Source organism: Leptodactylus fuscus, chromosome 2 (assembly GCF_031893055.1).
Source record: "Leptodactylus fuscus isolate aLepFus1 chromosome 2, aLepFus1.hap2, whole genome shotgun sequence".
Lineage (NCBI taxonomy): Eukaryota > Metazoa > Chordata > Amphibia > Anura > Leptodactylidae > Leptodactylus > Leptodactylus fuscus.
The window spans coordinates 213,125,299-213,149,730 of NC_134266.1; the positions used below are offsets into that span (position 1 = coordinate 213,125,299).

Consider the following 24,432-nt stretch of genomic DNA (forward strand, 5'->3'; position numbering starts at 1 on the left):
ACGTCTTCTGAGCCTTCCAGTGCACATAGGAAGCTCCTTCATTTCTGAGAGGGCAGAGCCGCGGCCAGGCCTGAGTCCAGATTACACGCACAACAGGTACGTACCGGAGGAGACGGCGGGCACCGGAGCTGCTCACTCACATTGTTCCTTGTATGGGTGAAGTATTGTGCAGGGGGTCAGCCCAGGTCCTGTCAGACACGGGCCCCCGGATCAGGCGCTCAGTGTCACGTGGTGGGCACCCTGCTAGTCCCCAGTGGTCCGGGTGCACATTTAGTGACTTGGCAGATGACCTTCATCCCCCCCCCAAGCCATAGCGGGTGTGAGGCTATATGTGCCCGCCATGTGTCGTGTATTATGTCTTCTGCCTCCTACACATGGGGCGGATCTGTCCTCTCAAGTTACCAAGGTTTCCCCACACACTAAGTGTCTGAATGATCTGGACTCAGTAGGTTCTCTATGGCCATTGTTAGCAGCTGCTGTGATTGGACAGTTATAGCTTGTTCTGGAGACTGACCCTGGATCCTGAGGGCACAGCCTGGCACCCTGCATGGCATTGCTAGTAGTTGATTCTGGCCATGTGCTAGAGATGCTTAACTACTTAAAAATGGTTAAGGGGAGCAGGTCACCAAGTCTGAGCCTTGATGACAGCCCTATATAGATGAATGGGAGGGCAATGTAATGTACCTGGGCAAAATCCAGATTGTGATGCCCTTGGCACCAGGATCAGAAGGGGCAGCCTCTACATGCTCTCTATAGGGCACAGAATGCTTCCTACGCTCTCCCTCTGAATTAAGTGATGGCCATGGTGAGCTGCGGATTGAGCAGAGGGCATAGGTTGGGCTGCTTCAATTCAATTGACATGGTTGAGGGAATTTAAAATGTGAATTTCTCTGTAGCCTGCATGATGGACAGTCCTGGTACGTTTTTACCACTCTCCCCATCTTTATTGCACCATCGGTGGAGGCAAAGCTAATGACAGACTTACTAGAATAGGGATGTCGACATTTTATTCCAGTGCCAGTGGTTGGTCTTTGTTTAGTTTTACTGCATCAGTGAGGTCAGACACATCCAGGTGACAGGGGTGTAGTTTGAAGCTCCTGGTCCCCAATGCTGAATCTGTAATGGGGCCCTTACTTACCCTGTATCATTTAGAATCACTATATATATTATGTCTTATGGGGCCCCCACAGGGTTTGGGGCACAGTAGCAACTTTAGTTATGTCTCTCTGCCAAATTTGAACAGAGCTGAGGGTCCAGGAAAGTGGAATCCGAAAGTGATCCTTCCCTTTGCACAAAGCTGCACACGTGCTTCATCTTCTGTACTGACATCAAGTACCTTTATCTAAGTCCCCTAATGAGCACTTTTTGGCTCCAATGTGTTTTGTGTTGGTCTGTTATCAAAGGGAAGGAGCAGATAATGGACATTCAGCAGCCAGATGGTGACATCTAGAAATCATTGTGCGGCGTGTTGACACAGAAACGTGTGACACCAGCATCAGATATAAGTGCCATTAGCCAGCTGCTTAATATGACTTGGATAGTTCTGTTTGTTTCTATGTCCAGTTACTTTGCAGGACACTGACCTTTCCTGTATCTCTCTCCATCTGTTGATATTGATATAGTCAATATACTAAATGAGGTGAGACTGGACATAGAAATAAGTTGCTGGAGCTAGTACAAGTACACCGTGTTGTGGAGTGATTTTTAATATTCCTTATGGTTTCTAAATCTGTAGCAATTGAAGTGGGTTACTTGTGTTGTGTATCATCACTGGTCTCAAGCTTCTGTTGGCCCAGATAGGCCAATGTGTAACAAAGCGGTAGTATACACCACTACTAGATGTCCAGTGAAGTGTATACTACAGTCAGCTGTCAGTACAAGTTGTATGTTCTACAAGGACTGGTTTGTATAATGGTGACTTGTCGCCCAATTATCACCCTTGTGGATGCCAAAAGAATGTTCCAGTGGGATCCTCTGTGTCCTTTTAATGTATGGCTGGGTTATTTATATGTGGGAGGAGGACTGAAAGTAAGAAAACAATTCTATCAACGTTCACATTCCTTGGCCCCTAAAAAAAAAAAAAAATTCTCTTTGAGTCCGTGTGGCATTCAACAGGTTTCTACAGTATATTGTGTATTTGACAACGGTGGATGTTTGTTTAAGCTTGACAAGGTGCCCAATGACCCCTTTTTCTGCTGCAGGGAAGGCCGACCATTTGAGCCCCACCCTCTCAAGAACAGCTGACTGTCTTGTCAATCAGGTATATATAAAATGGGCATCCCCTTTAATAAGTAGAACATTGTACTGTCACCACATCAAAGTAGAATCATATCCTGGTATCCATCTCAGCCGCACTGTGTCATGTGTTTGCAGACTCCGATACCTGATCTTATTTGGAAAAAGTATTATTTTTTGTGATATTTGACATTCCTAGAATTGGCTTTCCATTGAGATCCTTTAGCTGTAGTGTTATTCAGATATCGGCAGGTTTTGTACTGAACATTCTTGCTGATAAAGATTCCTTCATCTCCTGTTATCATTCTCGCCCTCCCGGAAAACCAGTTTGACTGCAGATCTGAGAGACCAGATTGGGCAATTCCATACAATCCTGGGGCTAGTTCTACAATGACCTTGCTGAAGGACGGTGACATTACACTGTACAGTTATTTGCTTTTATCAGCTGATGCAGAACATTGTCTTGTATCTTGGAATAGGTTCAACCCCTTCTCCTGGACAAGTGCTGAGATTTTAGGTCATTGATTTCTGGTTTGCTTTTACATCAACAACTCTGGTTTATGTTAAGTAAAAGTATGGTAATGACCGTAGCTACTATGCATCTAAATTACAGTCCTAGTCCTAATGGCGGAGTTTTCCATTAACTCTTTATGAATGCTGTGTATTTATTTATTTATTTTTTAATGTAGATTGTGAGCCCCATATAGGGATCACAATGTACTTTTTTTTTTTTTTTCTTTCCTATCAGTATGTCTTTTGTAGAGTGATAGGAAATTCACACAAACGCGGGGAGAACATACAAACTCCTTGCAGATGTTGTTCCTGGCGGGATTCAAACCCAGGACTTCATTGCTGCAGTGCTAACCACTGAGCCACTGCCCAGTGTACCAGGTTTTTGTAAGACTACCGGCATTTTTTTCCCCCTAAATTGCTTGTTTTAGGCCAATGTTACACAAAAGACTAGTATGAACTGGAATGTGGCAGATCAGTCACAAGTTGGTTTGTTCTTAGGCTGACCATAAACTTTAGTTTACAGAGGGCAATCCAATTGATGATGGGATTGTTCACATGAAGGTTCCCGCCATTAACGTTAATAACTAAACTGCCTTATCAGGGGACAGTTCATTTGCTTAATAAACACATTGTGGTATAATTATCAATAGAAATCTGACACTTTTCTGTCTACGTTTATGCCCAAAATTATGGTGCACAGCATATATGAAATATTTATGAACATCATGCGCCAGAAACATTGAAATTTTGAAAAATGTGCACCAGAATGGATGTGGTTTAGGCTGGGGCCCCATGGGATGGAAACGCCACGATTTGTCACCAGCGTTTCTGCCGTGGGAAAAATCGCAGCATTTTACAGTAAAGGCAAAGTGGATTCTAGCAAATCCCATGCACACTTTGTGGTAAAACCGGCACTGTTTTGGAAATCGCATTATGTCAATAATACCTACAAAAACGCTGGTGGTTTCCAAATAGGCATAATTGTAACAGAAAGTCCGTGGAGGAAAACTCTGCAAACTTTCTGTCCACAGTGCTATGGGAAGAACCGCGATGGTTCCCATGCGGTCTTAGCCATAAAGTCCCCTGTTGCGGAAATACAGCATTTTTTGAATGCAGATTTTGCTGCCGTTTAGGAATGGATTTAACAGAAGAGAATTGTCTAAGAGCTTCCTTTATAGTTCTTATTCCTTTTCAAGCCACTTCTGACTTTAACTCAAAAACTGCAGCAAAATCTGCAACAAAAAAACGCTGCGTAAAAAGCAGTGAGCAATGAAAGCACACGAACCCCATAGACTATAATGGCATCCTTACGCTTTCCGTGCGGTGTTTGCACGAGTCATGCGGAGAGGAAAGTAGTTCTTGAAGTAGTCTATGGGGTCCGTGTGCTTTCATTGTTCACCGCTTTTTTTAATTTGTTCGGTATACCAAACGCAGAGGTGGACAAGGCCTAATGGGGTTTACCAAGATTTCCGTATAGATGGAATATTCTTAAGATAGGCCATCAATATCAGAACAGTTGGGATCTTATGCTTGGCATTTCTGATCAGCTGTCTGAAGGGGCAAAGCTGTAATATCAAGTACAGCACCTATTAATGCAAGCAGTGACACTGTTGGGGTTAGCACCATGGCCCCTTTAAGCAGTTGTTCTTTGAAGGTACATAACCGCCCCACCAAATTTACCTCACCACTTATTTTATATTGATGGTTTTTCACAGGCTGTAAAAATTGCAATCTAGGAAGACTCCTTAAATTGTACAGCGGGAGAATGTGAAATTCTTCTCTGTATTACATGGTAATTCCCTATTTGCATAGGAATGCATGCGGTGACTCTGAGTTTAGACATAAATACAGTCTGCATGTCTGGAGTCCAATTAATAGCACAGCGTGTACTGTACTTGCATATTAACTATTGCAGGTAAATGTCACCGATTATGTACATCATAATCCTCATTTTAGAAAATTGAGGAACAGATTGCGATGAGTCTTTCAGTTTCTTTAGATCAGTTCCTCAGTTTTCAGAATAGTCAGATTACAGTTTCCCTGTTTGTAGGATTAGGTGTATGTGGATTTGGCATCCCAGTGATAGTTTTGTAAGAATTTTTACACGGTTTTACAGATACAAATCTCTGCTTGCTGTCGGTGTCTATCCTCAGGCTCTGTTTACATTCAGTCACTAGGCTCGAAACATTTGAAGATGTATTCCTATACAGTTGTAAATCTTAGCGACTGACTACCATTGTAAAAATAAAGATATATACACGCCATATGGCTGAAAGTATTGACACACCCCTTCCATTTTATTCAGATGTATCATGCAGTCTCATTACTACAGATGAATATGACACTATAAACGCATTTTTTTATCTTGCGTATTTCCACAACGTGTGGATTCAGGCTTTAGCTATATTCACACAGCATTGAATATTGGCCATGTACCTAACACGTGAAGAACATTTAACAAGGACGTGCACCTACATCATAATGGACAAAACGGTAGAACTAGTCTTTAAAAAAAAGTGGAAAAATACAGCAAAAAAGAGGTAGATAATAAATAATCTCCAATGACTAGAGAGTTCCAAACTTCCTATAGCGTTAACATCAACACAAAACTTTAGTGGGAGCTTCGTATATAGATATATTTATATGTATGCGTATGAGCTTATTTTTTTATTTTAATTTTTATTGTGGAAATCTATTTTAAAAAGTCTACTCAACTAAAGTTTTTCATTTAGATTTCTGCCTATTTTTGGAGCGTTTACAGTGGTGTGAAACCATCTTTTAAGGGGTTTTCTGCTCACCATAAAAGACGTTTCACTATGTCTATAAGCAGGATTGTTGCACCTTAACCAAGTCCGTTTTAAATTTTGTGTACAAACAGCAGTCTGTACCTATGATGGGTATTAGTCATTGCTTCTTGCTATAGAATGACGTTTCATCCACCGATCACCTTGGCTATTCCCCCTGCCCTCTCAGATCAGCAGAGCTAGATAGCGGCTTCTTCAAGTGGTAGCTGACCGTATCTGGCTGTTATCCCTTATGTTATGTACCTGTGGGGTGGAACAGTGAGGGGTACAGCTACATATGGTGAGCCTGCCCTTTAAGTCATGTCTTTCCAGCTTGTTTGGTCTGAGCCGGTGAGGCTACCTAGAAGGTCCTATCACATAGGCTACACATCTCAAGTCTTATATCTCACATCTCATATCCTAAACCTACTGAAGTCGTGTGTGTGCATATAGACATGTGAAGTTTCATTTCCGGTGAGTGGAGAGCCCGATTATCTGTAGCTGCACAAATCTCACTTCTGTTTTGAAAGCAACACTGAGCTTACATGTATTCACACTGTACATTGTAACAAACTACAGCAGTGTCAGGTCAGCACAGACATGTGCCATAGCTGTCTGAACACCCTGGCATATTAATGTAACGTGTGTCTTTACGGTTCAGCGTTTTCAGCCAATTGAAAAATCTCTTGTTTTGCAGGCAAAATAGAGACCTCACAAGTAAACATGTCTGCTGCTAACTGGAAGCCGTTTATATATGGAGGTCTAGCCTCGATTACGGCTGAATGTGGTAAGTTGTTACCCCTGTATTTATGTAGTATCCTAGTTTATTGTATATAATCATTGCTAACTGCTCTCTGTTCAGCTGGGTTTATACAGCCCTTCTATAGTGAAGAACTGTATGCTATCCACTATCTGCAACTACAAGCTATCTCTTGAGGTCGTAACTACAGTAATGCCTAGGGCATGTTACTGTGTATTTCACCTCTATGCTTAATACTTGCAAAAAATAAACTTGTTCACCCTACACAAAGCCCAGACTATGTCGGCTTCAGTCAGGCCTTGCTTAGTCATGGCAGGTTCTGTGCAGAGTCCTTGTATCTCTAGTCTGTTGCAGCTTGATAAGGGATCCTACATACTTGCTTAAACTTTGCTTATACCTTTAAGCTGTCTTTGGAGACCACCTAGCAAAGTCATGAGTCCTGGTTCCCCTTGACCATGTTCATGAGTGTATGGTTATAATAAGAGCCTTTACACCAGAAATGGTGGTAGTGATAATGTGTATGGTGTTTCTATGCAACATTTAGAGTTTATTAGATCCAATATGAACCAATACAATGGGAAGCCTCTCATTTACAATGTGAATTTCTCTTATAACCTTTGCTTCTACATGAAAATCTGTTAGAACCTGCCCAATCCAATAAATACAAATATATGCTTGTCCAGTGCTTTTTATTGTTTTATCTTGTGACTTATTTTGTATTATTATGGTGGCCATAAACAAATGTAAGCCAAACCTGTCCTTTTTGGTTGGACCAACTGTATATCTAAAACAGCAGATGTTGGGGAAGATAGTTATTCTTTCCTTGCTGTAATGGAAACCAGAACCAGAGAGTAACTACTTGTAGAGTGGTTGTTTCCTATCCATAATAGTCCATCTATACCAACAGATCTGCAATGTAAACCTCAGAGAAAGCGGTCATCTTAATATAGTAGTGATCTGGCAATTCTGGAGAAAAATGTGTTAACTTGTTATGATGCAGTAAATTCCATTCACATGACTGTTGACAGTCCAGGAAATATGGCTGGCGCATGAACCGCGCTTTACAGATGGAACATGGTCATGTGAATAAGCATCATAGCTGGAAATACATGCTACATATCTGCTGTGCATTTTCTTGTTGGTCAGAGAGTTATGTAAACCCCCCTAGTCTGCACCATTTTGTGGTCAGTAACCGTTAATTCTTCATACCTTCTCTCTCCCTTTCTTTGTTGTAGGTACATTTCCTATAGACTTAACCAAAACACGTCTCCAAGTCCAGGGGCAAACTAATGATGCCAAATACAAAGAAATTCGCTACCGAGGTATGACTCATGCTCTTGTTAGGATATGCAGAGAAGAGGGGCTGACAGCGTTATATTCTGGGTAAGTAGATAGCCTGGTTATTCCTTGGTTGTGCTTTTAGTTTATCTACATAGGACAGTGGTGATGTGTATACATATTAGTGCTCTTCCATGGGTTCACCATTATTATATTTTGGAGCTATGGAAATCTCTACATTATTCCAGAGACATAATGAACTGTATTCATTATAATAGGGTCATAGCTCAGTACCCCCCCCCCCCCCCCCAAGACTATAAAATATATCATAAGATAGTTGCTCCTTTCTTATTTGTTTGTTTTATTTAATGGTGCCGAATCCAGTGGCGGCAGCTCTGTTCGTCTGCTGACGTTACTATTGACATCCTGTTTGTGCAAGGAGAACTCCACAGGCTTCAACGGTGACCTTATCAGAAATGGCACATGACTGCTATGATGGACGTGCCACTTGCCGAGGGGTGGCTTGTGAGATGTGTGTTTGGTTATAGAGGTCACCTGGCACACACACATGGGAGCTATCGCCTGCTGAAATCAATGGGAAAATTTAATTTTCAGGCATTTTTGGAGCTGTTTTTGAGGCAGAAAATCCAGCCTGTTTATCAACTACATTTCCTGGTCAAAATATAGTCAGGAGACTGGATTCATTGTATCATAATGGTCTCTATGGCTCTTAAGAGACATCGAGCCATGAGTAAGCAGTAACTCCTAGCTTTGTGGATCACTATGATGCAAGGAGCCATGTCTCCTGCCTAGGTTTAGGCTGAGAAATCCAGCTGATGTAAAATCTGTTTTGGATTGCCCTCTGAAATTTGGAAATTATCTTCTCTCCCCTGAAGTTGGTCTAACTCTGTTTATGGGAGTCCTGACTGTCTCAGTGACACTTCGTCCATGTGATGACACATCACACAGCCAAGTTCTCCAGCAGTGGCCTCAAATGTCTCCTCAACCTAATGCTGGAGGACATGGCTGAAGAATGAAGTGTCAAAGAAACCGCAGGGATAAAGGGAGATTTTCAAGGGTTTTTTTTGCTGCAGACTTTGCTGTGGTGGTTTTTTTTTTTTTTTTTTTTTTTTTTTTTTTTTTTTGAGCCAAAGCCATGAATGGCCACAAATGGAATGGGAGATACAAATGAAACTCTTACGTCTATCTTTTACTTAATCCACTCCTGACTTTGGCTAAAAAAAAAAAACGCAGCAAAGTCTGCCACAAAAAGAGTTGCGTTTCTGCAACATGGGGCCTTAGCCTAACAGTCCTGGCACTTGGGTAAGTTGCATGTGTTTCCTGTTCTTAACAGTCCCAAAGTCTTGAGATTTGAACTTAAGATAAGCGCAAAGGACGGCTATGTTTCCTCACAAGCTCTGTGACTGTAACACCCTGCATTACTCTAGTCTTTGTTCCGTTTTGTAGTGTTTGCATTGTAGACAGTACACGCAGGGCAGATATTTATGTTCTTATTACTTGTGTTTGTTGTGAATGGAGGCAGCAGGTGTTGCAGCAGGAGAGCGCCTGTCATGTACAACGTGTCCTATGTTGATGCTGGTTACACAATAGTCTGCAGAATTTTACAACATTGACCCTTCACCCACAAAGGCTGGCACTCTTCTAGTAGCGGTCATGTAGTACTGTGACATTATGAAAGCTTAGCTTTGACCCCAGCCATGCTTCTACCTTGTGATCAGTCGGGTGATAAATAGATAAATATGTACAAGCATGAAAATGTGAAACGTTTTGTGGAAAAGAAAGATATTGGCTGTTGGATCTTCTGATTTTGCCTAAGATAGCCACGGAATGATTTTCCTTTTTTATTTTTTGCTGTCTGTATTCAGTATCCTTGCGACTATTGATACTGAAAAAGATATATATAATTTTTTTTTTTTTTAATGAAAGATGAAGTCAGATTGTTAGTATGGGTCAGTGCAGACCTCCCCTGCTTTTTACTGCTATCTATTTTCAAGCCCATGTATCCACATTTCTACTTTTGTCAAATTTTTTACCTTTTTGCAGGATTGCACCAGCAATGCTTCGCCAGGCATCATATGGCACTATAAAAATTGGAACGTATCAGAGCTTGAAGAGGCTATTTGTTGATCGTCCAGAAGGTGTGTACGTAAATAAGAGCAGTAGTCATCCAAAATGAATATTATTGTCCTACTGTGTTTGGCAAATTGTGTGCCCCACTTTCACAATGGTACACCTTGCAGTTATCATGCAGAGTGCACCCATGTGATTTGGGGGTCTCAGGGATGCTCCTGCTGAGGGCTGGGGTTGTCTTCAGCTTTAAAATCCCAGTCGTATTGGGTCCTGGTGCAGTGGCCAACATCAGACAGAACTCCAATCTCAGCTGTTTAACCCTTTCCAGTCCATGGTCTGTGTTAGCTACAGTATCTGAGTGGGAGGCATAATGAGCTGCCTATTAATGTTATGCTGAGTATATACATCAGTCCTATACATATACATCATAGAATATCACCTTTATAGAGGTGATTCGGTAGTCTCCAAATATACCTTTGTTATTCAGCTTTGCATCACTATTTTCATGTACATCGTTGTTTTAATCATATGACAGCTGTAAAGCTGAAGAACAGAGGTGTATTTGTAAGCTCTAGAATCTCCTCTAAGAGGTACTGTGACTAGATTTATAATCAATTTACTGCTGACAGACACGCTTAACAGGGTTTTTTCCATCTGGATAGAGGACAACTTGCAGATCGGTGGGTCTGACTGCTGAGACCCTCATTGATCAGGAGAACAGGGGTGTCTTGTACCCTTTTCTGAATGCAAGGGTGGTTAGGCAGCACACACACTGTGCCATACAGTTTAGTTACTGTGTCGGAGATGACGAAAGTACAGCGCGTAGAAGAATTTTTCTTTGTTTTATAGTAAATAAGTGAATCTGCAGGCTGATAGACATACAAGTTGTGCCTAGAAACAAATGGGATGCAGCACTCCTGTTCCCCTGCAAACAGCTGCAGAGAATTGGGCCCCTAGGGATAGGCTAACAATTATAATGTCCCAGAAAACACCTTTAACCTCACTTAATGGTATTTCAATAACTAAAGTCACTATATTGTTCTCTACAGATGAGACGCTGGTTCTCAATGTATTTTGTGGTGTGTTATCTGGAGTAGTTTCCTCATGCATCGCCAACCCCACTGATGTCCTTAAGGTAAGCCTAGCATTGTGCATTCAGTATGTTTGTCAGGAGCATATGAGCACTGTTAATAGCAGGAGATGAGACAGATCTAACCAGGAACTGTTTCAGCAAACAGAATCTAAACCAGATTGTGGATTAAGAACAGATTTAGCAGAGACGACCCTATAGACCAGGGGTAGGCAACCTTCAGCACGCCAGCTGCTGTGAAACTCCCAACATGCTCCATTCACTTCCATGGGAGTTCCAAGAACTGCAGAGAAAGTATACGTGCTGGGAGTTGTAGTTTCACAACAGCTGGAGTGCCAAACCCTGCCATAGACTATAATGGGGTCCATGTGGTTTTGAGGATGGAAACTCTGAATTTATAATAGTTACAGGTGTGAACCTAGCCTTAGTGCAGCCTTAACCCTGCTAGCTCATATCCTTTGGGTGACTTCCTGCTAATGGGTGGAGAAAGAAGAGAAATTCTGGAGGAGTTGGAAGTAATTTCAGATAATTAGGAGAAACACCTACGTAGTGAGAGGAGTCTGTTCTGTAAAAACAAGGGTGGCGCCTCTGTAAGACACTATAGCAACATCTGGCCTCCGGCCCCGGTGCTTTCACTTCTCAGTAACTGAAATGATGATTTATCGGCTTTATATCATTACGAGCATCATGGTAGGGCTGGGTTTACACAGTGCGTTTTTGCTGAAGAACAGATTTAATTGCTAGAAATGAGCGAGTAGTGAAATATTCGATATTCGTTTTGAGTAGAGCCTCAATATTTGACTACTCGATCGAATATCAAATCCCATTATAGTCTATGGGAAAAAATGCTAGTTTCAGGGGAACCACTGTTCGACTAAAGGAGAGTCACCAAGTCCACGAATAGCAGGAGGAGAGTGTTTAGGAGGAGTGCTGTGTAGTTAAAGTGCACGGACCCCATAGACTATGGGACGGTTCACATTAGCGCTTGCCTCCCGTCCGGAAGGAGTCCACAGGAGGACCCCCCGAACGGAATATCAGCGCAACTGCAAGTGCTGAACGGTTAACCACACGGACCCCATAGCATATAATGGTCTCCGTGTGCTTGCCGCACACTGCCAGCATGAATCATGAAGATGGCTGTGGTCCGATCTTAGACTCTGCCTCGTCACAGAGGAGCCTCCGGCAGAACCAGCGTTGATTGGCCGAATGCTGTACACTGTATAGCATTCGGCCAATCAACGCTGGTCAATGCATTCCTATGAGAATAAGTCAGCTCCTGCATAACAGCAAGCGCCAGCTCTCCCAACTAGCAAAGACGAGCCTGCTGCAGAACCAGCGTTGATTGGCCGAATGCTATACACTGTATAGCATTCGGCCAATCAACGCTGGTTCTGAATCGAATCTTTACTGTGAATAGCGAGTAGTATTCGATCGAGTATGAGTATTTTGAATACCGTAGTATTCGATCGAATACTACTCGCTCATCTCTATTAATTGCAGTAATTCCTAGCACAAGTTACTATACATCTCACCTATATGATAAAGGCCAATAATCCAGAGGTTAATTCCGTTAACATACAGGTGACCTGTATAGTAATACGTGCTACTACCGTATTTTACGGACTATGAGGCGCACTCGACTATAAGGCGCATTGCCCATGAGAGCCTTATAGTCCGTCTCGGTTCATATATAAGGCGCACCGGACTATAAGGCGCAGTCCGGTGTAACTTAAATATGTTATTGAAAGCGGCGGCACGCAGACTTTGCCAGCGGCCGCTTAACCCCCGCGTGCCGACCGCTTCTATTGGAAGCGCTCGGCAGGCGAGGAGTTAAAGGGGCTCTATCAGCAAAATCATGCTGATAGAGCCCAACCGTAAAAGTTATATTAAACTTACCCCCCCCCCCCCCCCCCCCCGTTTTAAAATAAAACTCTGAAACAGAATGTGAAACTTACCGACCGGTGCAGGGTGGGCGGGCATTCAGGCCTCCTCTTCCTCCGATGTTCCGTCCTCCTCCTCCGGCGCTCGCAAACTGATAATGGCCTGGGCGCATGCGCAGTAGCCGTAGTAGAAGCATTATGATATTGCGCATGCGCCCAGGCCATTATTAGTTCGCGAGCGCCGGAGGAAGTGGTCAGGACATCGGAGGAAGAGGAGGCCTGAATGCCCGCCCACCCTGCTTCGGTCGGTAAGTTTCACATTCTGTTTCAGGGTTTTATTTTAAAACGGGGGGGTAGTTTAATATAACTTTTAAGGGTGCATTCACACTACGGAACACCAGCGTGTATCACAGCCGTACACGCCGGCGTTACAGCAGGGCTGCCGGACACTTCCCATTCATTTCTATGGGAGCCGGCATGCGAGCGCCGGACTGGACTGCTTTTTTCCATTCATTTCTATGGGGAGCGCTCGCATGCCGGCTCCCATAGAAATGAATGGGAAGTGTCCGGCAGCCCTGCTGTAACGCCGGCGTGTACGGCTGTGATACACGCTGGCGTTCCGTAGTGTGAATGCACCCTTACGGTGCCTTTTATGTATGTATGGAAGCGGCACGCAGACTTTGCCGCCGCTTCCCTCCATATATAAGGCGCACCGGACTATAAGGCGCACTTACGATTTCTGAGGAAAGCGTAGGTTTTTATGTGCGCCTTATAGTCCGGAAATACGGTAATTACTACGATTAAGAATTGTGCACAATTCTTGTCATGCGAATCCAGCCTTTTGCTGTTCCTGCCAGTAATGAGAAATAGCTGAAGTTATGCGGTTTTTCACATACGCAGAAGTCAAAGCATCGGCAGCCCAGAGACTTTATGCGGCCATAGCCACATCCAGGTATGTTGTGTGGCACCTCCCTAAAACTATGGAGACTGCTACCTGAAATCTTCTATTCTGAGGTGGAGGTCTTTGCCTTTCTTGTAAGGTATAAAGTTGTTGTCTCAATGGACCATCTACATAGGAATGATTATACATGGCTCCGAATGTTCCTGCACGGTTTTATCTGCTGTGTCCAGGAAAATATCCTTTTTTTTTTCTTTACAGGTTGAAATGTCTTTGTAAAGTATCTTGGACTAGCCGTATCTCAGATAGTGGAGGGACTTTGCTGTGTTTAACTCTGAGGTCACTGAGTTTAGCATGTGACAAATGTGTGGAACAGGATTATCATGCAGGCAGTAAAAGCACAGGGTAGTGACACCACATGTATCCTTGCAGGGTTTGTTTGTATTACGTAGTAGTTGCAGGTCAAAGAGTTCAGGAAGTCCCATGCAGGAACACTATGCACAGTTTGTGTGCATGTATATATACAGAACATATGTTGCCTCATTTCGGATGCCTGTATTCCCAGAATAGCTCGCAGGAGGCACGGCAGTCTGACTGAAATGGGAGAACATGGTCTGCTGTACTCTGAAAATAACCATGCCGGGACGCTGACCTATTCCTTCTGGTGAAGCTTTGCAGAGTGCCCTCTGAGACAGTGCTTTATAGGAATAATCCATGGAAAAGAGAAGGCAAAGATATAATTGCAAATATAAAAAATCAGGGTTTTAATTTAAAGAAAAGTACAAGCTTATACCAAAACCTCTATCCTTCATATGATAGAGGATACATTGCTGATCAGTGGGGTCCGACCGCTGAGACCCTCACTAATCCTGAGAATGTGGAAGACTACATGTGAAAGTCCATGTGAAATGGATGCCCTTTCCACTGCATCAATTTGTATGTTTTTTTTTTGCCATACCCTTTTCCCCCAGGATAAAACCTAAACATGTGGTATAAAAATGTACTGTGTCTGTCACAAAACTCTTGAAAAGTGCTATTCTCTCAAAAAAAGATTCTGTATAGGACCTTAACCTCAACACCCATTAAGATGAGCCTATTTATAAGCAGCCAATTCACCTCTCACTATTTTAGGCATGTGGGCAGAACCCTATGCCAAAACTTGGAGACTATAGGAACTCCATGCAGATGTTTCCCTTGGTCACATTAGAAACCAGGACACAGATGAAAGATATTCGTAGCCTAGAATTTTTGACTGCTAATCTTAACCATACTGCTGATGCCATCGGGTCGCACTGGGACTCCTATTGCATTCTACATGGTTCTTGACTCTAACCAGTTCCCTTTCCCCACCCTGCCACCCTCTGTTTGCTCTGTCATTGTTTGTCCTCCCATTGATCTTTGTATCTCTTGATTATGATATTCTTGTTACATTGTTAGGTCACATGTTGTGGCTTGTCGTTTCCCACCCCCCCTTTCTGGTATATATTTTATGTTAAAAATCTTCAATAAAAATTACAGTTAGAAAAAAAGAGGACTGCAATGCTGCAAAGGAACGTTGCTAACCATTGAGCCGTACTTCTAGATGTAAATGGTGTCTATAGATGCGACTAGTATGAAAAGTTACAACACGTGCTCACTTTTCCCTCTTTTCTCCCTCCCAGATAAGAATGCAAGCACAAGGCAGTGTGATGCAAGGGGGAATGATTGGGAACTTCATCAATATTTACCAGCAGGAAGGCACACGAGGACTGTGGAAAGTAAGTTACCTTTGCGTGCTGTTTTTGTGTTTTTTTTTGTTTTTTTTTTTGTGGGTGGGGGTTGTATTGTTTTATGGTGTATTTAATCTATGGCATTTTCTGTTTTCCAGGGAGTATCGCTAACTGCCCAGAGAGCTGCTATTGTAGTAGGAGTGGAGCTGCCTGTCTATGACATTACCAAGAAACACTTGATCTTGTCTGGACTGATGGGTGACACTATCTATACACACTTTCTGTACGTTGAACTGTTATGTATCCAAAGTATTGTTTTAGCTATAAATGCATGAAGTCTGACTTTATAGTTATATCACAGTTTTTGGAGAGTAGGCATATAGATCAAACAGACAGGCAAAATGAGGGGCTTTAGTCCACGGCCCATCTTCACTTCCCCTCTATGAAGCCTATAGGGGCTGAAGAGAAACCTTTGTTCTTGCTATTGGTAGAGATCTCTATAGTCAGGCTTCCACCAATAAGAGTCAAATTTCAGTATTATTATTTTTTTTTTGTAACGAGGTAAACTTTAACCAAGAATTATTGTATTGTCTTTTTAGTTTGCGCACAGTATAGACCAATGCACTGAGACTGATGAAATCCTAAACTGTCAGAATTGCCAACACAGTAAAAATCTTACGTTTCATTCAGTGCTTTCTTCTAACATTTGTACTTGTATATTGAAAGATAAATTCAATAACAATGACTTTAACTAGGTCAAGTTTTACTTGTGGATTGGCGGGAGCATTAGCATCGAATCCAGTTGACGTTGTAAGAACCCGAATGATGAATCAAAGGTCAATGGGTGAGATGTCTGGTTACAAGGGCACCCTGGACTGTTTACTGCAGGTACATGAATCATTTATAGCTGTAGATAACATGTCTGTCTGCAACATTCATATTGAAAGTAGACAGAGTTAGAAATATTCCTTATCCTATTATTATTTATCTATATAGCATTAATTGCATGGTGCTCTAAATGTGTGTAGGGGATTACATGGAAAGGAGCCGAAGTCTATCAAAGTGGATTTTACAATATTTAACCCCTTCTTGACATTCGCTGTAGTAGTACGGCGCTGCCGGGAAGGACTTCCCGCAAACCGCATGGTGTGCACACAGAAACAGGGTGCGCACCATGCCCTGCGGGTGTTAGTAACATACGGCTGGCACTGCCCTGTAGCACCCGCGGTCGGAACTGGGTCCGATCGCAGGTGATAACCCCGAGATGCCGGCGGTCAAACATGATGCATATGCATATTTTTCAAAATTTCCACCAAATTTCCTATTTTTTCATAATTAAGCACAAAACATATTAACCAAAATGTACTACTAACATGAAGTATAATGTGTTATGAAAAAACAGTCTCAAAATCACTTTGGTGAGTTAAAGCATTCCAAAGTTATTGCCACATAAAGTGACGCATGTCAGTTTTGAAAAATCGAGCTTGGTCAGGAAGTCAAAAAGTGCCATTGGCGGGAAGGGGTTAAACCTTTCCCGACATCTGCCATAATAGTGCTGTAGATGTCTGGTATTTAAACAAGGTGGATCCTCAGGAGCAGAGCTGTATTAAACTCGATAAACATTTAAAGTATTCTGATTTCCTTGAGGAAACAGATTTCATTCATTCATTCATGTAAATTGTCTATATTTTGTTTAAAGCCATTTTAATTTTGTTTTTTTCCATAGACCTGGAAAAATGAAGGCTTTTTCGCTCTGTACAAAGGGTTTTGGCCAAACTGGTTAAGATTGGGACCTTGGAATATAATTGTATCCTTTTTATTGTTTACACTGGAGGCTTTAATGTTCTGTTGTATACTTTGTATAAAGTCTAAAGATAAACCTATGAAGAACAAGTTACTGAGAATTTTTGACTATTGACTATCTCACATCCCTCAGCTCTGCAGTGTAAAGTATAAGGAGCAGACCTGCAATAGTCCTTTATCATTCGATTTATGGCCGTAACACTCCGACCCTATGGTCCTCCTGAACCTAATCTAGATCATAGCCAGCACCCTATGGTAATGCAGTTCTGTAAAATTGCAGGGGCTTTAACAAAACCTTCAGTTCTTCTTTGGACAGTTAATTTGGCCATTTGATTGAAGCAAAAGGACCCTTATACAACAGACAAAAATGGGGCTAGTTTTCAGGAACGACTATAACATCAAAAGGAAGCTGAGCTTCCCAACCACTACACAGAGGGAGTGCTGTGCTTCCAACTTCCTTCTCTGACAGCTGCTGAGAGCAGCTGATCGATGGAGATATCTGTAACTTGGGAAAACCTCTTTGCAAGCGTTTTCTAGGACTTCTTAATCAATAACTTATCTATAGGATACATCATTAATTGAAGATCTGTGTGGGTCCGACATCCAGGACTCCCATGGAGCATCTGTTTGAAGAGGCAGCATATCTTCTGCTTTACAGGCCATGTGATGTCACATTGCCTAATCAAGGCATCTTCCCATTCAAGTGATTTGGTTGAGCTGCAGTATTAAGCATGGTGCTGTACTGAAGAGGATGCAGCACTAACTTGAACACTTCCGCCTCTTCAAACTGCCGTTCGGTTGGGAGCCCAGTTGTTGGACCCCCTGACAATATTTAATAAATGGCCTTGCTACACTCAGACAACTCGTGTGACCCATGAAACTCCATTTTTGCACCAAATTTACCAGCCTGAACAGTATGCCAGGAGAGAGACTCTTAGCAGCACAAATAACTATAAAGCTAGGACTCCGTTTCCCAGCGACATACTGTCCCAGGCTGCAATCACTATGGAACAGTATTTTGCTGGGATGCAGGGACTCCTAACAGCACCGATAACTATAATGCTAGGAGTGTCTCTCCAGGCATACTGTTCAGGTCAGTAAATCTGTCGCACACACAGACTAAGTTTCGCAGGTGAAACTTTTGTCATTTGCGTGTAGCCTAAGGGCTCGTTCACACGGGGCGGATTTTGGTGCTGAATCCATATCAGAATCTGCCCCCTCACAATGGAGGTCTATGTAGACCGCTAGCTTACTTTTGCCGTGAGAGTCATGTTGCCACTCGTCAGGCGGATTCCACAGCTGATTCAGCCCCAGCATCCGCCTCGCGGCAGCACCCTCCGAACTAGTTCCATTCATTTGGACCTACTCCGGAGCGGTAAGCCGCGACAGTCGTGGCAGACGCATTTTGGCCCTATTGTTATGCGGCTTCCCACGTCACAATCAGGACCAAAAACCGCCAATCTGTGCCCTGTGTTAACTAGCCTTTAGGATAGGTCATCAATTAGCCTGGAAGTGAAATCTTCCACCTGGAGATATTTTTTGAAAACCTTAAAAGATTTGTTCCACTCAATAATTTACTGTAGACTATTCTGCCAGTCACTGATCTCCTTATTGTGAGTCCTTAATCTTATTCTACAGTTCTTTATAACCTATGAACAGCTCAAGAAACTAAACCTCTGATGTGTGATCCATGCACTAGCCAAGTCTCTCAATGCCAGGAACCTTCTTGAATTTCAAACTGATGTGCTCCAAACCTTATTCATGATGTCACTGAAGGACCGTGTGAATGTAAGAAGAGACATGACACTTTCTTGGAGACTGGGTTGCCAAATGTCAGCACTGCATCGGAAATCATCTTCAGAAACCGGGGCATACATTGTGACTGGAACACATACTAATAACTTAGGATTCCTGAGCGTCAAGAGATTTATAATGTTAATTTATATTAAGTATTCTCCTTTAAAAGTTATATTTTTATATCTGTAGAGTGGTACATCACTTGCATTTTTTTTTCTTTTTTTTTAAAAACAGAACCCTGTTTACTTACCTGTAGAGGGAGACAAAATCCCCAACCAGAATCAAGTTTTTTTGGGTGTATTCACACCATGTTTTCCCAAAAAAAATGGATGCAAGAGGACAGTTATTAATTTGCATATAGATCAATGCGAAAAAAAGTTTTTGGTTTTTTTCCCCATGTTTGTGATGGACACAAAAGTATGGTATATTATGTTTTTGTGTTCTTTAAAAACATATCCTTTTTTTTTTCTAAATGCTAAAGAAACTGATCATCGGTTAAATGAGTCTGTGAAACGTGATGATGTGAATGTATCTTTAGACTCATTCATGCAGTAAACTTTATTACTTTACATGACCATTCATAGCAGTTAGTTCAGTACTAGAGTATAGGAAAACTGGGCTTGTATGTAGGAATTAGTATGTGCGAAAATTGCTCATCTTATGAGCAAAAATGATCTGATAATAAACCAGACATGGACTGTTTTACATCAGCCTGTCTTGTACCATAGACATAATCTTCACTAATGTAAATGGCACTGACACTAACTGGGCTACTGTACCTTTGGTTTGCCAAAGGAGGTATTACCAATAAAAGTAATAGCCATTGAGATAGCTTCCTAATATACAACTTAAGATTCAGGAAAGGCGGACCTGCACAACCAGCAATTACATGTTCTGTACATTACACAATAAAAGTATGTGGTTTTAATTCCTAGGTAAAGGGGTACTCTAGTCTTGACATTTAGGGCACTGGATATGCCATAAATGTCTTAAAAGGTCCAACCTATGGGTCCTATATCTCCAGACAGGGGTCACCAGACTTCGATCCTTCCTGTTGACACCTGTGACTTTGCCCAGTCTCTACTATAGTTTTCAGAAGTCCCATAGAAGTGAATGGAGTTGGGAATGCGCTGCCACCTCCACCTCTCCATTCACAGTTGCTTCACCAAGAGAGACAATGGACTCCAGTTCTGGCAGTGGATGGTTGGTTGTAGAGATGGGACCCACATCTTTTTGACATCTATTTGATATCCTGTGGCCATTCTATAAATGTCTATACATTGGGGATAATTTATAAACCTCACTATACCAATGGTTGCAAGTTTCTAAATGGCACCAAATTAAACCATTTTTTAACTTGCACAAGAGGCTTAAATTCTAGCTTAGATCTACTTCAGATAATAGTTTGAGTAAATTCGAGTTTCAATCACACCACATGCCTCTTTCATATGACCATCTTGATAATTCCCCCCGCTACCACGTCTTAGATTAAATTTTAGTTCTGAACATTAAAACGTAAATATAACAAATGGAGAAATATAGATCTGCATTTCTTTGGGAAGCTGAAATCTAATTTTGTCAAGTTCTTACATTGGGCCTCATTTATTAACCTGGTCAGAGAACCCGGCCTTGTTGCCTGTATCAGCCAGTCATAATGCAGCTTTAAGTTTGAGAAATGAAAGCTTTATGGCGATTGGCTGCTGTGAGCATCAAGGACATCTTTGATAAATTTACCCCATTGTATTTCCATGGAAAGCCACAAGTGTAAATCCTAGCCCTTGTCACTTGCACTTGATAAGACCTATTGATTGTAGATTATCTAAAGGAATATAAGGAGAGTCAAGGATTTTTATTTTATTTTTTTGTTCTTTTTTACATCACACAACATTGTTCATTGTACATGTTTGTGGTATCTCTTTTAATGTACATTTTAACCCTTATTCTATGTGGGTATGTGACACAACCTAGATCTCTACAGTGTAAGCAATTTCTTTTCGCACAACATTCCACCTACCCTGCAGATAGGCGCAGATATTTATTGGGCGGTGACATTTCACGTGATAGAACTCAAATGTATATTTTTATATTTTTGTGCACTTGACACTTTGCATTATCCTGCCAATGCAGTTCTGATGACTGATGTATTGTGTTACTGTTACTTTGTAGATACGCTTGTATATTTGCTTTTTGTGATATGGCTAGAATATGCCTTTTAGGTGCTACTGAGTTTTGCTTCACTGTGTTTCTGCTTTGCTTCAGGTTCAAAGATAGATCACTTATGTGTGTATATATGTACAGTACAGTTACAGATTTTTAGATATTAGAAAATGTGAATATATTTTTTTTTTTTTTGCAATATAGTTATGTATTAATATATATATATTTTTTTTGGCTATTGCTTTACACTCATGAATTGTCATTGTTACATAGTCCATCATAGGATCATAAGAACGGTAATAACTCATTTGTTTAATGACTGATTCCATTGACTGTAATGATATTCAGTATCTCTTAAGGTACCAGAGTCCTGCAGAAGTCCTAACGGAGCCTTTGATGCAGATGTGAACATCCCATTAATGATCAGGTCTTTGCTATTTAAGCTGGCCATACACAATACATGTGTTTTGACTGAACCCTCCAGATGCTAGGAGAGATACAGATGGTTTTGTGCTTCAGGGGATAAGCGTCTGGCAATGACTGTCTGTCCTCTCCTAGATCTTTACAAATGCACCACTCGATCAAGCTGAGCATGAATGTGTATGGGGAATTCAGACAACATAGCTGTAGACAGTGTGTGCAGCTACCTGTATATGACTCACTTTGTTTTTGTTATCAAAGACTGTATTCTGCAGTCAGTTAATCAGTTTTCAGACCCCTTCCCCCAATATGCCTTGTTATATTTGTATTACATTAGATCTGTGAAGACCTGCCTGAATGTGGCGTCACATTGACATTACCTTTGCTGTCCGTAATGTTATTGAAGCTACCCACTTGATTGCCTGACCTTAGGATAGGTCATCTATTATTAGATTGGTGGGGTTCCAAATGTAGGGACACCTGCCTTATGATTTCACAGGACCATGACTCCCAGCATTGTTGACGTATGTGTGAGCATGTAAACAATGCCAGGAGTAACAGTCCAATGAAAGCAGCTGATAAGTGGGGGTCCCGATACCTGAATCCCCACCTGTCTTAGAGGACCTTTCACTACCTCCACCAACTCCAACACTCTCCTTCTTCTTTGCAATAGGCGCTGCACTACTGAGTCTGATGCAGTTGGGATTTTTCTTGCAGCCATGACTGTTTTTGAACAGTCAGTGGTGTACATGTCCATACACATTATGCTATTTAGACTCTACAGTGAGATACAGTCCTGCACTACAGCAAACTTCATGGAACTGCTCATCTGACAGCAGAGAGCCTAGTTAACCTATTGGGTGCTGAAATTAACAGCACAGATTGCTCAGGAACGGTAGAGGCAAGAAGAAAAATTCCACCTGTGCCAGAATTAGTGGAGCCAAACCTATTGAGGGGTACAAAGAGTTGGAGTTGGTGAAAGGTCCTACTTAAATGGAGCCTACCACCATGAAAACAGCTTGTACACTGCTTATATGCCATTGTAGGGGCAGTTAGTGACATGGTGAATATACCTTTCTTGTCTCGGTGTTATTTTGCTGCTGACAAACCCAACTTTCATTTCCTATGGTTGCAAAAAAGGGAGATATAACAGCACTCGGAAAGTATAATGATTTAGTAAAACATAACTTATAATAGAAAAATATGCAAAAAATACAGAAAACACAAGAACCAAAAAAGATAATAAAAAGACGCACTTACGTCATGTATGCAATTGATCTGTTTGGTGCACTTGGGGGTGAGGCCACACCTGCTGGTGCACCATCTTATATGGTCACTGCAAATTGTCACACTGTCAGTTTTTCTGTTTTGGCAGCAGCATTGAGGGCAGATCGGCCTAATTTGGTAAAATGTGAGAATCTGTTTATGGTGGTCATACACGTAGGAGTAACAGCAGATGCTACTAAAGTTACCTGGAGTTAAGTATCTTGTGTATGGCCAGGGTTAATGGGTATTTTGTTGCTCTCCCTGTATAAAGAGGATCTTTCACCTTTATCTTTACATTTTTTTTTCAGATTGTATTACTTTACAGTATTTAAAATACCAGGGATAAACTTTTGTACCTTTTGCGCACAAGAAAGTGTCTCACAGACTCGAGACCTGGCCGCAACCTCATCTCTCCTCCCTAACATTCCCATAAAGCTTTAAAATGAAATTATTTATTAATAATTAATTAAAAAAAAACAAGTATTACCGGAAACCATTATTCATGATATAAGGTGACAAGTTCTTTTTAATGCCATGTGACCATGTTAAGCATCTATTGACACTGGATCCGTATGGTATTGTATCAGTTTCACGTGTACACCAGAATTCGACTGATCTATGTTACACAGATTCATACTGTATTTATTCTTTTTAACTGAAATGCTGTTTTTGTAAAGTTTTATAAATATGCTTAAGCTGAGTTTTTTTTTTTTTTTTTGTGTTTTGCATCAAATTGTTCTCTGTACCAAAGTTTGCTATTAAAATTCACATAAACCGTGCAAATGTTGTGTGATCTGTTCCCTACTGCAGCAGACCTGGAGGCCAGAGATTACATTTGCAAGATCAGCAGTAGAATTATCCTTGCTCTATAATGTAGAGTTTGCTAGGCAGTAAAACAGGTTTGCACAGTAACTTAATAGCAATCCGGTCTAGCAGCGTACTGAAGCAGATGAAAGCTGATCTGTATTCATATATCATGTGCTAAGTTTACTCTCGGGTGGCTTATGTAGCAATTTTAAACCCTGACTAGATGCTCATGGGAAACCTTGGGTCCTAGCATCCATGTGGATGTTACTTTGGCACCTCCTGCCTCGCCATTCTTACCGACCAAGTACAACCCTTCATGTGAATGATATTCTCTAATGGCAATGGTCTTTGTCAGCTGCATAATGTTCATTGTGACATTGCAAACCTTGTGAAGGATTCATATGCCGAACACAACAAAGCATTCGAGGTGTGCCCATGGCTTCATAATTCTCCAGATCTCAATCAAACTGCGAATTTGTGGGATGTTCTGGAAAAACCAGTCTAATTCAAGGAGATCCAAACTTGCAGTTTACAGGGCTTAGAAATTGCTGCTAATATCTTTGTGCAAGATACGACAGGATGCCTTCAGAGGTCTTTTGGAATCCATGAGTCAATGGTTCAATAGTGTGGAATCCATGATTCAATTTGAGGACTAGTGTAATATAAAGGGGATTTGAGTTTCAGATAATCGGGTCTTTGTGACGGCCACATGTACTGGACAGACTGTAGCCCGGCTAATTCAAGCACGCTACCCTGTTTCCCCGAAAATAAGACATGTTCTTATAATTAATTATCTAACGAAATATATGACCTTTCTTATTTTTGGGGGATGTTTTATGCAGCGGCTGGAGCAGGGAACAATCGGCAAACAAAGCGGGGAACAATTAGCGGAGTGCGGCATGACTGCCGGTTGTATGTGATCCAGAAGGGGGGGTGTGTGTCTTA

General features: G+C 41.7%; 1 protein-coding gene across 2 annotated transcripts; it reads left to right on the plus strand.

Moving 5' to 3' along the window:
- Window positions 1–23,463, plus strand: SLC25A30 (solute carrier family 25 member 30). 2 transcript variants are annotated; one of them, XM_075265477.1, is made up of 11 exons: window positions 12–96; window positions 2,202–2,260; window positions 6,229–6,318; window positions 7,527–7,674; window positions 9,634–9,728; window positions 10,710–10,795; window positions 15,190–15,285; window positions 15,396–15,520; window positions 15,993–16,125; window positions 16,964–17,044; window positions 18,679–23,463. In XM_075265477.1, the coding sequence occupies exons 3-11, from the start codon at window positions 6,255–6,257 to the stop codon at window positions 18,718–18,720; spliced, it is 870 nt and encodes a 289-aa protein (XP_075121578.1). In that variant the 5' UTR covers window positions 12–96; window positions 2,202–2,260; window positions 6,229–6,254; the 3' UTR covers window positions 18,721–23,463. The 2 variants fall into 2 exon arrangements, with proteins under 2 accessions (XP_075121577.1, XP_075121578.1); XM_075265476.1 differs by lacking the exon at window positions 2,202–2,260 and having other exon boundaries at window positions 1–96.
- The last annotated feature ends 969 nt before the right edge of the window (window positions 23,464–24,432 follow it).

Bases quoted from the DNA above. Each gene is read 5' to 3' on its own strand.
- SLC25A30 (XM_075265476.1), top strand. From the start codon at position 6,255: ATGTCTGCTGCTAACTGGAAGCCGTTTATATATGGAGGTCTAGCCTCG. The intron at 15,286-15,395 runs GTAAGTTACCTT...TCTGTTTTCCAG, and splicing joins GCACACGAGGACTGTGGAAA to GGAGTATCGCTAACTGCCCA. The intron at 16,126-16,963 runs GTACATGAATCA...TTTTTTCCATAG, and splicing joins CCCTGGACTGTTTACTGCAG to ACCTGGAAAAATGAAGGCTT.